We start from the raw sequence: 14,627 nt of genomic DNA on the forward strand, positions 1-14,627 counted from the left end.
CACCCAGAGGGATGCACTGAGTTCTGACAGGTACTCAAGATGATATAGTTGGCTTTGGTTTTAACTTTTTCATATAAGCATTTATACACTAAAAGGAGAGGAAATCATCAGCAGTTAAAGGAGGATGATGTTGAAGGTTTAAATTTTGGTAGTGTGGCTAACAAAGAGATTGCTTATTGACATTCCATTCTCCTTGCAGTAGTTTTTTTGTTTGCTACCAACTTATATGAATTTGATGCTTAATAATCACATAATGATGGAAAGCAGATTAGCATTTCTAAATGCTCATTTGAGACAGCTCTGGCTGTCAAGAAGGCACCTTTCTGATACTGTCTCATTTCTTTAAATGTATTGTAGAAATATGAAAAGCCACACCAGACAGAAGAGGAGAGTGAGGAAGAAGATATAGATGATGAAGAGGAAGACACAACCAGTGCTGAATCAGATGATAGTGAAGAGGAGGAAGAGGAGGAGGAAGTGATTGTCCAAAAGGGAAACAAACAGAATGCCACCAGGCAAGAGCAGTTGGAGTGGGATGATTCAACACTCCCCTACTAACAAACAGCCTGCCAGCCACAGCTCTTTTGTAACAACCAATACAATGTTTTTTCGGAGTCTATGAATTCATTGACAGGATTTGAACTTCTGCTTGCCTGTAACTGTTTTGCCTAAAATGATCTTGTTGTAGTAATTGATTACAATAGAACTGACCCTTTTCTTACAAAGCCTGGAGAAAAGATGGTCCAAACCTCCTGGCACACGCAGTAATAAAGTAATCCAGAACTTAATCTGTTAGCAAGCGTAGTTCTCAATTTCCTGTTTCTACCCTGGAGATGTGTGACAAAAGTCCTGTCACTCAATCCATACAAATTTTTGCCTTTGCTACTTTTTTCACACAGGAGAGATTTCAGCTCGTTATGTAGAATAACTTCTGTGGGTCCAAATACCAGTTGCCATATAACTTCACATTTTTACAGCTGTAAAAAAACATAATCCACCTTCAAATTGGGGCAGGGTTTTAGTGCTACAGGGGCTAAATTCCATCTATCATCTCGTCCTGCCTTTTGGATGTTAACTGTCTTCTGCAAGGGAATAGCTGGGACTTGACAGGGGATGCATGTGTGCTTATGTAGATGTGGATGGTGTATTTTTCAGGCATGCTGTCAGACCCTCAAGAGAGGGATTTTTATCCAATCTATCAATAGAAATTAAAAACAAGTTTGAGAAAAACAGCAACAAGAAAGGGCTGCTGATGGTTATCCAAAAAAAAAACCATCCAGTCTGTGTCCATAGATTGAGTAATACGGTCTTATGCAAACTGTAAATTCTAATGGAATTGATTCACTTAAAATCTGCAGAGCTGCTCATTAGTTATGGATTGAGCAATTTGCAGCAAATCGATGCTTTAAACTGTCTGTCTCATGGAACCATTAGCTTGCTGCAGCATCTTACTGAACTAGTGGAAAATAAGTGACCCCATTATTCCACAGCTATGTATAGCTGGGATTTAAACAATTATTTTAGATGAGGAAAACGTTCCCTTTTGCTTAGTGAATGCCAGCTGGAATTCCTGTCTGACTGTATTCTATAAAAACATGATGCCCTATTTCTTCTGCACCCCTGCCTGCCCGTAGTGCTCAAGAGAAAGGAACAGCACTGTGAGTCCTCTTCTGTGCTCATAATTCTCCCTTATTTCTTCTGCCTGAAGCCATTAATGTTGACAGAAGGTTTTATAAAGTAGACAGAGAAAAATAAAACCTACTTGGAACCAAAATAGTTGAAAACAAAAACTAAAATATTAAGAGGCTGAGAGAGTATTTTAGTTTGTTATGGTAACACAGCATATTTTTCTTAAACACCGTTTAAAAAGAAAAAAAAAAAGGAAAAGCAGAGCTATATAAGCTACATATACAATGTGTTGATTAGTCTGTGTGGTGTGTTTCTGGTCCCCTTTTCCTTAAGCACCTTTCAACTGCTCTGCTTACCAAATGCTGCAGCACTTGCTGGGGTGGCTGCTCCAATGCACAGAAACAAAATGGCATGGAAGTGAATGCTGCTTAGTGGCTTGTCTGGGTTGTTCTCCTGAGTACTTTGTTCTCTTTGCAATTTCATCTCTGACTTTTGCTTTTTTAATCTGCTGTTTGAAATAAGCTGCTTCCTCTTCTTCACCCTCCCAGTGAGTCTGGCCACAACAGGACCTTCCTGAGCACCCTGAGTGGTGGCTGGTGTGGCAAAGGGCACTTGAAGCAATCCTGAGGGTGCCCCCCTCCCTCAATACTGGATTATTAACAGCTCCTGAATGTCATGGGATATGGGGAATATGTAGGGTGCTCGGGGGTTCTTGTAATTCCAGTTTCTGCATTTGGCAGCTGAAAGGAAATACTGAGAGCAACTAGGCCCTTTAGTTGAATATCTAGAAAGTAAATGAAAGAAAAATCTTTGATAATTTTAAAATTGGAGATATTTATGCTTTATTTGTTGTGCCAGCAATCACGTTGTCACGCGGTTGCTAAGACTGGCAATACAGCAGTTTTGTTTTGTTATCAATCCTGTTTCATTTTATTCTCTCACACATATTAAACTTAGAAGAATATTTGAAGAATCAAGGCCACATAAGTACATCTTATCTGCACGAATAACAACTGTAAAAATGTCCACAATTTTTCTGTTTAATACAAAATTAATATTGATATTTCTGATTATCTTGAACAAAATGTTATGTTAGATCAGTTCCTACCATCCTAGTATCCTAGATAATTTCCCAGTTTTAATTTTTTAGTGGCATGAAGCAGGCTCTTCATGATGCTTGTTATCAGCACATATCAGCAAATCTTTACGCTCAGAAAAAAAAATATTAAAAAATTAAATGTAGATATTTAAAAGTCAATTTCAGATTTAAAACTGGACTTAAATTATTTTAAAGTTTCTGTTATTCCTGATTATTATTGTCATTGTTGCTGTTGTTGTTGCTGTTATCATAGCAAACATTAGGGCAACTTGAAAACAGCAATTTACAACCTTATTGACAGTTCTTTTATATGTTTGTGAATTCATCAGTGTGTTTCTCCATCTAACAGACTTTTATCTTTTTTGCTGCTGGAAGCAGATCTTTTCAGGTTGTATTCGTACATTACACAAAAAGGAAACAAAGTATTTTCTCTACTATAAATAAATCTACATTTTTAAACCTAAGCAAAGTCATACAGGCATGTGTGTTATCACTAAAACTTGACTTGCAGTAAGATTCTCAGCAAACTCAAATGTCTCACTGTACTTATTTTAGATTACTTCATGGAGTGCATTATGCAGCATTTTTCATTCAAATAAATAGAAACATCCTTTTCACAGAATGGCAGTGAGAATGAGGTACTTCTTCACAAAATGGGCCCTAAAATATTTGTATAGCACTGAAAGCAGTGGTTTCCTGAGCAAAACTACTACTAGAAAATCACAGAAATATGGATTTTTCTAAAACAATTCTAACAATATTGCCTCCCCTCCAGAAATTATTTTTTATATAACGTACTTGCTTATAAACCAACCAGAACATATACACACATATGTACATAAAGACACACATGTGGGGGGTTTTGCCCTTAATCAAGAGCCAAAATTGTCTCCTTTTCTCCCTGAAAAAAGTGTTTAGAATTGTAAAACCATTCAGGTTGGAAAAGACCTCTAAGATCACTCACTGCAGTCCCTCAGGGCTGGCTTGTGGTAAGGTGGCTTTTTCTACACTAGCAATAAACAAGTGTATCCAAAGAAAGCAGTTCTGAAGAGGTAACAGGAATCCAGAGGTGACAACAGAGGTCTAAAATGAATTCACATCAATGATCCCTTAAATTTTTGGAGTTCTAATTTAAGGCTGGGAAAAGCTGTAAAACCTACAAATGCAAATTGAAGGTGTTATCTGAATTAATATAACTGCCTAAGTGGTTATTTGTGATTTATAGCTCCCATTTCTCTTTCATTTCTACCCCTCCATAGGTGTTTTATCTTTGCAAGTAAACCTTAAAATGCACAATATTTACTGCACTGGCTGACACATCTAGAACTAGACATAATATTTGTGACATCTTTAATACTAATTAAAATAAACAGTTGCTATTTTTTCATTCCAACAGGTAGCACTTTGCAGTGGTGATGGGACTGCTTTTTACTTCACCAGAGGCTAATGGGAGGGAGCAGTTTATTTTTCTCTCTGGAATGTGGTGGTGCTGAGCTTGCTGAGCCCCATCCTCACTCCATTCTGGAACAAAGTAAGGCTCAGAAAGCATCAGAGAGTTCTAAAGTTCCTTCTGTGACTGAAATCCACTGTCTCCATTGCAGGAGCTGTCCCTGCCTGACCCTAAACTGAAAATAATGCCATGGGAAATCAGTAGCCCCAGGTGAAGGATGGGCAGAGGGTAGCCCAGTAGCAGCCCTTATTTCACTGTGGCAAAGCCTTTTGAGCTTTGATAAAATATTAATAATGAATATTTTTGTCTCAGCTGTCCCTTTTCCCAGCTGTAATCTCAGAGGCAGCTTTACTTGCCTCCCTGGGACCCAACACTGCCTCTTCTCAAAGTTTTGGTGCCAGCACACACAGCTCTGCACAGAGCAGCACCAGCAAAGACTTTACTGGGGTGACAGTAAAGGTCTAGTGGGATGGAGCTGTTCCTGGTATCCTAGAATAGAAATTATAATACCAAAATTAAGGATGTTTGCAAAAACATATGGATACTGAGAGAGGGAGAGGAAATAACACTGAGTACATCTCCTCTAAGGGGCTTCCCCTTCCCTTATTTCACACATGCTGAGCAGAATAAGTATCTCAAAACTAGGATACTCCCAGTCTGAGGGGGATATCAGGTTTTATCAGGTTCTGCCTTAAGAATTGCTTTCTGCCTTTAAGCAACTGCTTAAAGTAGCTCTACACCAAGTGAGTAAATCCAAGGAGATAGGAGGAAAAAAACCCAAATGACAAAACATAAATATCAGAAAGATTGCTGAAGAAATCAAACCCCCTTCTAAGTCACTGAATTAATTCCTGTTGGTTGTACACAATCCTGTGCTGTGTAATCTCCCTCATGCTCTAGCATCACCAATGGCGTGAGGTTTTCCCTCTGTCTGCCCCAGAGCCTGAGCTCACAGCTACTGCAAACAGCCATGGCAACAGCAGCCAGCCCATCCCTTGGTGTTCCCAAAGAATCCCATGCACCAAACCATTACACTTTGTAATATTTCCTACAGCACCCAGAAGCCGCAGTCCTGTACGGTCTCTGTACATTGGGGTCAAGTGGGTTTTTTTTGGTTTTTTTTTTTTAATGAAGAAAGGCATAACAAGCAATGTGGGAGAAGTGATGTAAACTGAAATGGAGCAGGTTCTCTAAAGCTGCATGTCTCAGATTGTGTATCCAATGATCAGACTTCTGGTTGCTGCCCTCTCTTGGAATCCAACTTCGTTTTTGTTAGCATGGAGAATAAAGATACAAAGAATAGAGATAACCACTAAAGCTATAGCAGAACAAAATTCATACTCTCCTAACACACCCAATCTCAAGAAATATTTCTGCTAAATATATTAGGATAATTGCTCCAGTGATCTCTCATAAAGTAATTATAACTCATCACCTCTGTAGGATTAGCAAGGTTCAAGCCTGGTATGGTTTTTTTTTGTTTTGGTTTTCTGTGAAAAAGACATGATCATAAATTAAAAATACACAAACCTGAACATTGCAAAAACTGAAAGAGGAGCAAGGGCTTTAATTTCATAAGCCTCTGTCTAAGGAAGGGGGTTGAAGTAATAAACAACTGCAGCCCTCATTATGGAAACTTAGCAGAATAAAATGAACCCAGGAAGTTTTGTATGTTCATAACCTCATTTCTGGTGATGAAAAGGCAGGCACCAGAGCAGGTTCCCTTTTTCCCTCGAGGCATTTTGCTGCCTTTGGAGTAGGCATTGCCAGCAGTTTGCTCGTTATGGTTTCCATGTCTCTGCTGGCAACAGGAGCAGTGCTGCCAGCATCCTGTCAAAGAGCCTGCTGGTGAACCATAATTCAATAATTCTCCTGCAGCTCTGCTCTCAGCCCTCCATGGTGGAGCACTCCAAACACAGGCAGAGGGAAAGACTCAGTGGTTACAGCAGAGAGCTCAGGGCTGGTGCTTCATTAGTTACTGCCTGTAAAGAAACACACTCAGCAGCGTGAGGCACTGTGAATGTGTGAAACAGAGTTCAGGAGAAGCCCTCGTTCTTATTTTCAGTGCTAGCTCATGGGGAAATTGTGGATTCATCAGCTGTTCAAGCTCCATGCCCATGCATTGCCACTATTTATGTCTGTGCTGAGAACAAAGAAGCAGCAGAATTTCTTTCCCCAGTTAAGCACATTGTACGATGAAAGAGTTCAGCTTTCCCTGGGCAAGGTGCACAAAGCTTGCCAAATGCAAAGAGAAGCTGTCTTCAAGTAGGGAACAAAGATTTTACAATGGTATTCCATCCTTGTACTTCAGACACCCAGAAAATTTCATGGGAGTAAAATGCTTTCCTGCAGCCCTACCTATTCCTTTTGTATAAATCTGGATCCAGTTTTGGGTTTTCAGAGGCATTTAACTTCCCATCTGGGTATAAACTTCCCAGCTTTCAGTGTCCTTTGGTGTACTAACCCATAAAACTATTTTTGGCTGAATGTTTCATATACTAAGGGGGGGGAAAGCAAAAAGTTATTAAAATTACAATGTCTTTTTTTTCTACTCCTGCCTCCCCTAAATATACCAACAGGTACAAAAGAATTGATCAGACAACTCTGACCAAGTCTGTGACTACAATGACATTTCAAACCAGTACTGAAATTGGCAATAAATCTTTATCTACAAACTGCTTAATGTGCAGTAGAGGAGAAGGTGGATGGTTGTTTTAACTGGGCATGCTCTTTAGAGTGTGGAATGGATCAACTGCAGTCAGTTCCATTAGAAAATCAAATGATTATTTAAGGAAGAGTGAACAGGAAAGTAGACAAGAATACTGCATGAATAACAGAAAGAGTTGAGGTTGAGAGTGATGTGAAAAAAGCTGAAATTTGATCTTGTAGAAAAGCAAAAAAGAGACATAAGAGCATCAGTGTCAAATAATAAGAAAATGGAAACATTCTGTGTTTCCATGCCAGAATTGACACTGACCAAGAAAGAGAATGAATGTAGGGTGTTGAAGGGTTCCAGGACGACCAGACACAGATGCAAAACACACATTTGTGTGTTGTGTACATAAACCTGTGTGTGCACAGGAAAATCACAGCATGGTGCCCGTGGGGAGGTGGTGGCTGTGGTGATGAAGGAGAACTTGCAGGTTTTTGGCCTGGTTGATGCTGAAGTTTCCTTCTTGAGTTCCAGTCCCAGCGCCTCCAGCAGAGCTGGGAAGGCAGCAGGGCCATGAGAGGGGTTTGCTACACTGTGTGTGCAGTAAGGAGAGAAATGTAGAGCCAAGACCAGCCTGCCCAGGGGCTTGGGGCAAACATTCTGTCTCCTACAACTCAAATCTGAGGGTTCAGTTACCACATAGTTTATTTGAGGTGAGAAATGGAACTTTTGCCCACAGACAGCTGTTGATTAATTTTACAGATTTTCTACAACAAACATAGTCCATGGGTGGATGAGGAGCTGGAGATACCCAAGGCAGACCATATTCCATATTGAAAAGGCCCTCAAGTAAACTTTTTGTAGTGATACAATCTCCTAAGTGGCCACACAGTTAGGAAACCTGATTTTTGAAAATATACATAATAGAAAACTTTTTAAGGATAACAACCATCCCTGTGCCAATCTGAGAGCTGAAGTTATTGCCTCTCTTCTCAGGAAAAACTACATTTATTTTTGGCCTCTCCACAAACTGATGTAAAAGTGTAGGGTACAGCTGAAAAGAGATGGGGTTTTTGTGTGTATTCTATTCCAAATACTGCGACACCAGTTAAATAAATTTTTTATTGTGGTTAACAATCAATTCAAATATAATAATATTCAAAGAGTCATCATGACAGGGATGGGAAGATACACCAGAGTGGATTATTGCTTGCAGGGTAATACATGTGAACAGGGTGTGCTTCCTGAGAACTGTTTCATCTCAACTTCAGTGTGTTTTGAAGTTTATAGTAGACTTATCAAATCCTAGAAATAAAGATCAGTAGACAAAAGGAAAAAGTAGTGCAAGTAGAGTATTATGCTAACAGTGCAGAATTATTTCCTAGAATATATTTTTTAGTGTTAGGGGTGGGGGTGCTTCAACCTACTTAAATGTTTCTAAGCCTGGGGCTTCTACTGCTTCCCTTGGGAGATTGTTCTAGAGTCTATTAGAATTCACCATTAGAAAGCTTTTCCTGAAAACGAATTTAAATAATCCTTTTTGTAATTTTTATCTCATTAGTCCTAGTTATACCCTTTTGCACCACTCTAAATAGTTCCTCTAACCATGATTTATATCCTTTGAATATTTTTAGATAGTTATCAAGTTCATTGCCTTTGGTAATTTACTAGAGAAGCTGTGAATCCCTCCTCATCCCAATTCATTCCTTCAGTTTTGTATTTCTTACCTTTTCATGAAATGTCCTTAATGCACAAACTAAATCCCCTGGTATTTCCTTAAATGAGTCACAGTCAGTTCACTCTGTTAAGGTGCTCTGTGTTGCTGGTGTCACTGCATAAGTTGTTAAAGTTTAAACAATAAATTTAAATTGAAACTTGATTTTTAATTTTTTTTTTCTGTAATCCATGGATAAGTTCCCATATGATATGAATTTGGCAGTGTCTTTTACACGGGTATGATTTAACAAAGCCAACCAATAAACACCGCAGCCAATCAAACAATAATACAAAGTATAATTTGTTAAAACTTAGGTTGCTGTCATCAGTGGGAAAACAGACATTGTCATTCCATGATTTTACATGGAATGTAATGTCCATGTTTTTACACTAAACAGCAGCTACTAACCAGTACTTTCACTTAAGACAGATAACACTGCTTCTCCTCAAATGTCAAGAGAATGCATCTGCTTTCTAAAACAAATGCTCGAGATTTCTAGATAGGCACTAACTGCTGCAAAGAAACAGAATTGTGCCAACTCTTCTGATTACTGCCATGCCTGCCCTTATATTGCAAATTTGTGATCCGTTTCTGGTCCCTGGCTGGCATGATGACCATTTGGGGTTTGTTTTCAAGCATGTCCCAAGCAAACCTGTGTTCGCCGGCTCAGAAGCCGCACTGGCAAACAGGGAGGATGTACAAAGGCAGCTTGGCTCTTCTCATTGATGTGTCTCCTTCATCTCCTCCTGCCTCCAAACCAGAACTGAAATCCTTGTGTTTGAAGAGCCACTGCATCACTTAACACCCAAGGGAAATAGAATTTGATGTCTTCTCCATTTGGGCTGTCTGCAAGGGTTGGTGTAAAGGGGAGAGCAGGAATGCTGAGGGTTCCAGGGGTGACTCTGGGGAGCCCTCTGCTTCCCTCAGCACATCTCTGTCCCCAGTGGGTGCAAACTGTGCAAACCATATTGTAGGAAATGAATTGCCAGGAGTGGGTTTGGGTCACATGAGCAAACAATGAATTCCTGGGCTGTTTGCTGTCACTGCTCTGCCCACCTTCCCCAAGCATGAGGAGTACCCAAAGTCTGATGGACAGGGGGGAAGATGAATGAGCCTTGGAAGGTCAGGTTGCAAGACAAAGGAGAGGAATTCCTGAGCAACGAGCTGCTTGTGATAAGCAGAATCAGACATGCACTCTGAATATTGCTGCATTTTGGTGAAAGGGGTTGTTCTAGTTAGATTTTTTTTTTTTAATAACTATCTATATAGTTATTAAACATTTAAATGTTACTGAGACTGTAGGATTTTGAAGAGCTGAGAAATTATCTCATCATGGTGAATGTAATGGCTGTGCTCTAATTCTCTAATTGGCTGGGACAATTCTATTTCATATTTCATCATCTCTTGACAGTAAAAATGGTATTTCATCTGCCTGCAAAAATTTACAATTTTTCCCACACAGTTCGTCATTTCCCACATTGTTTCCATGTTAGTGCATTGGTTCTTGTTGAGGAGCAGTAACTGCAGCTGGTAGCATGTATTTTGTAGCTTGGGGTTGCTTCCTAGCTGTCCAAATTCTGTGTAGTTGTGGCCACTTCTATGGATAATAAAAAAAACTATACCAGAGAAGGGATTAAATAAATATATGCTGTATGGTTGTACATACAATGGTTGTACTCTGTAAACATGTCTCAAACCAACAGACTGTTCAGCCCAGGAAAAATGCCCTTACATGAAATATCTTGCTGTTGATGTGAAACAACCATGAATCATATCTTGAAATGTCTTGTTGCAGATGTTAAATGCATTTCTGAAAGCATGAATCTACACAATTTATGCAGTACAATGAATTAAATGACTATATGCAATTGAAAAGATTAATATGAAATGATTTTTTAAATATAGATGAATCAGCTATTAAAAAAAAAAGAAAAATCCAACCTTTTCTTAATGAAATGTACAGTAAATTTTGACAGGCAGTATAGTACACAAACCCTAACTTTACATAGAGTAAGAAGTTGTACAAAAGCTCCTCCATGCCATAGTGGTGTATTTCATAAAAGCCATGTCAATTTGCACAGTAATTTATGAATTCAACATTGTTACTGCCCATATATTTTCCACAGGACTGATTAAATGCATATTCCAAATAGATCTGTTATTTTAACATTTGTTCTGTACATCCATACATGTATAAAGCCAGAGTCATTTTTGTGGTCACTAGAGCACTTTCTGTGAATTGGCCAATAAATATAATTTTAGAATTTCACATAAAAGGTAATGTTGTCTAATCTTTATTTCACTGATTATTGAGATGTTCTCATTTCCTGAAACATAACCCTTGAACACTAACACACCTCAGGTGGCAAAGGTTTAAATCTGGCCCACATCTGCCATCTCTCTTGCTCATTCCTGAGGAAAATGCCACATGTCAAAAGACTCGGTCCAGTTTTAGAGCATCTACACAGCTTTTCATCCTGCTGCTGAGAAAGGGAAGCAAAGGAAAGGGAACTTTTTCAAGAGCTGCTGGTATTTATATTTAATAGCCATCTATTTCCCCCCTTCATTTTTGGTGTGATAAAAGATGATAAAATATTAACAAGAAGGATGAATATACCACATATGGCACACATAAAATGTGAAACACTGCAAGGGGAAAAACCTAATTCTGGCTCAGCAGCCTATGAATTGCATTAGTGCACGTAAGTGATGTGTGTGATCTCATCACACACAGGAATGTGCACTGACTGCAGCCTGGCAGTAGATTGGAGCCTGTGAGTGTTGCTGCCTTTTCCACACACACTGGCTGTGGCAATGATCAAATATTTCCCTCTTTCTTCAGCACTGTGCCCTGACCACATCAGCAGCTCTCCCTCACAGCCCTCTTGTCTCCTCTCTCATTCTGTCCAAGTTAGAAGTTACAGTCTGATGTTTCTCAACAAAAGTGGGACAGACTAGTAAATAAGACCACAGGCAGTTTTTACATTTCCCTGGCTGCTTCTGCATGGAAGGGCTTTGAGGAAAGCTCACCAAGGGAATCAAAGTGTGCCCTCCAGCAGGGAAGCTCCTGAGAGACTGAATTTTTCAGTGTGACTCTTGCAAATCCCACTAACTTCTCAACCAGAAATGCCTGCTCAAATGAAAACACCACCAAGAAAAAGATTCACAAACATATATGAATGAGAAAAATTGTTGCAGGGGCTAAGGCAGAAAAATAAATCTGTGTGTAAAAGATTTTGGTAAAATAAAATTAACACATAGCTGTCTCCCAAGACAGAATTTCCCAAGATCATGAAAGATGCCCTGTGCTGTAGAGTTAATGATGTTACAGAGACATTGACACAAAAATCACTAGAGACCTTGGAGTGAGGAAAAACAGGGAGTTGTTTTTTCCTGCGGTTTAAATTAAAAGGTTTGAAATGTCTTTCTAGTCTGAACTTAAAAAAAGAAAAAATATAACTTTCCTGAACATAATAATAGATAAAGGGAGGAAAAAATTATTTAGGCACATTATTGCAAACATTATCTTTAAAACAGAGTTCACACATAAATATGAGCAAAACCTTTAGAAATTTAGCACTTAGTGAAAGAGTTCAGCTGTGTCTCTGAGATTAGTACAACTTTGTCAGCAGGGCTTTATTTTTTAGCTTTATTTTTTAGCCCTTTCTAGCTCTGCCAGCAGCTTTTTCAAAGGAAAAGGAAGGATTCTGTCTGCTCCTGCTGTCTTTCAGTGCAGTGGTCAAGGAAGAGAGCAGAAGCTGTGGATTTGTTTGTGAAGCTTGTATCTTCACATAAGATGGGCAGGAATGAGATGTTTGAGTTCCAAAGTGATAACTTAAGCTCAGTTATATCTTTAGAACAAGCAAGGTATTTTTGTGTTGAAGAGATGGTCCATTTAGTTTCTGCAGAGGATTGGTTCTGCTTCCTCATTTTACGTCATTCCTGTATCTAAGATCTTTCTACACTTAACTGCAGTACATTTCTGTCTCATCCCTTCAAGCAGATATCTATGACACAAGGAATCACCATCTAAATTAGTTATACTATTAGCAGCTCCAGCAAGAACCAAATAATTAATCTCTCTGTAGATGAAATATTTGGAAGAGTTCTCTGTAGTGACATCCACTGTCTGCCTTTCTGTGGGTAAAAGAATCCTTCCAGTTTCTGAATTTTTCTTCTGCGCCATTCATGAGTAAAAATATTATTCAAGATAGAAACAGCCATTCTTTAGGGAATAACATTTCCAAAAAGGCATTTGCTTCTTATCAGGCTGCTCAGCTTTGTCTCACTGTTCTCCACTGTCTAAGATTTAGCTGTTTGTTGTGGCCTGTTACAATTTACCTTGTAAGGTTTTGGGAATAGTCTTTTCTACTGCATGTGTTATAGAGTACAGCACGGAGGACACTTGGATTTATTAACATGAATGATACCACACAGAACAGATCACAGTAATAAAAATATTATTATTGTAATACTTGGGATGTGAGAGGGCAGAACAGGTAGAGATGAGCCTTAACTATGCCAACCTTGACTCTATTTCCTGTCTTTTTTGCCTGTCATCTTCATAAGATTCTGCATCCTCCTTTGTATTGCAGTTTTTCCACCTATGAACTGGATCTAAAAAAACTTTTCTGGTTATCTTTTCTCGTGTATGACATGAACTCTAACATAACACCTTAAAGAGCAAGATGACCAAATGCAATTACTGCAGATCATAAATATTGCCATTACAAGCTAATCTTGTTCTCCTACAGCTCCTTTACAGACTGAACCAGAGGGTGACATCCAACTGCCCAAGAGTGACAGGCTTTGTCCAGAGAAAGAAATAACTGCAACAGTGACAACCCAGTCCTAATGAAATTCATTACTTACACTGAATATAATTTTCTCCTTAAATACATGACAAGTACATATAGATATGGCCATGTCTACTTATTAGGGAAAGTTTAATACTAAAAATATTGTTTCTCAAAGGCTCTGATTTTATGACCATTAGGACCCGCTCTTACAGTGGTCTAAGAGACCTTGAGAAATTCATTAGAATAAACAGTTCCACAATTGTTGGATATTAACATAAGTATTGACAAAGTTATTCAGACATCAAATATTTTTTTCATATTAAGAAATAAAACATCAAAAAATACTTAAGGAACTAGAAATACCTTTTACCTTATTATCCATCAAATCTAATGGTCCAAAATTCCACAGTATATGCTGGGGATCTCAGTTTTACTCAAGCAAGAATTGAAAAGTGCATCATGCTGGTGGGGTGTGTCTCCTGAGAGGACAGAATCAAGCCTGGCAAGAAGCAGTGTGGTGCAGGCAGGACAACAAGAGGAGTTCTGAGATTCACAGCCTTCAGGGCTCCTCCTTCCAGCACACTCTTTTAAAAAGTAAAATCTAAATGTTGATGCCTGCTTTGGTGATCTTCCTGCAAGGATGATCCAGCAATGAGACAAGGCCTCATGCCTGGGATTGCTGGAATGCAACATTTTCATTTACTTTGTTGAACTTACAATACTTCTGAGGCAGTTAAAAGGTAAGAGCGAGAGTTTATGTCTAAGGATAAAATTGTCAGCCACCAGCATTCCATTCCCATAGTACATATGTTTGGAAGACAACAATAAACACAGAGATGGGGAGAGACTTGAAATTGGGAAGGTAGTGTAGAAATTCTGAAATTATTATGCCCAGAAGTTTGAGTTCAAAGTCTGTATCCCATATATTTTTTCAGTTTAATGGCAGCATTGTCGTTTTTAGGTTTCTTTTTACAATAAATAAGTGCCATTTTTCCCAAAGTGCTGGGTTTCAGTCACATTTAGGGTAGCTAAGAGAGCTCGTTCAGAGACTACACTATTGTTGCAGAATATGTTCCTCTGCTGTTTAAGTAAATGCTAAGGCAAAGCTGAGGCATTTAGCCAAAATAATTGTTAATGCAAACGGCCTATTAAAGTAGGAAGCATCAATTTTATTTATGCTGTCTCAAAAGTCTAGAGTACACACAAGTTGTTTTGCTTGCTGATTTTCACTGAAAACAGATTTTTTTTTTGTACTATTTGGTCAATACCTCCATTCTAAG

At 38.7% G+C, this 14,627-nt stretch overlaps 1 protein-coding gene across 2 annotated transcripts in view; it reads left to right on the plus strand.

The window, feature by feature from the left end:
* The window catches only part of CLSTN2 (calsyntenin 2), a 311,640-nt gene extending 302,930 nt beyond the window's left edge, over positions 1 to 8,710 (plus strand). For both annotated transcript variants that reach the window (XM_063166527.1, XM_063166528.1), the window contains exon 17: positions 358 to 8,710. In XM_063166527.1, coding sequence (XP_063022597.1) covers positions 358 to 558 — 201 coding nt within the window. In that variant the 3' untranslated portion in view covers positions 559 to 8,710. The remainder of the gene's footprint in view (positions 1 to 357) is intronic.
* Positions 8,711 to 14,627: the final 5,917 nt, after the last annotated feature.

The sequence above is a fragment of the Melospiza melodia genome, chromosome 12 (assembly GCF_035770615.1).
Source record: "Melospiza melodia melodia isolate bMelMel2 chromosome 12, bMelMel2.pri, whole genome shotgun sequence".
NCBI classification, from domain to species: domain Eukaryota; kingdom Metazoa; phylum Chordata; class Aves; order Passeriformes; family Passerellidae; genus Melospiza; species Melospiza melodia.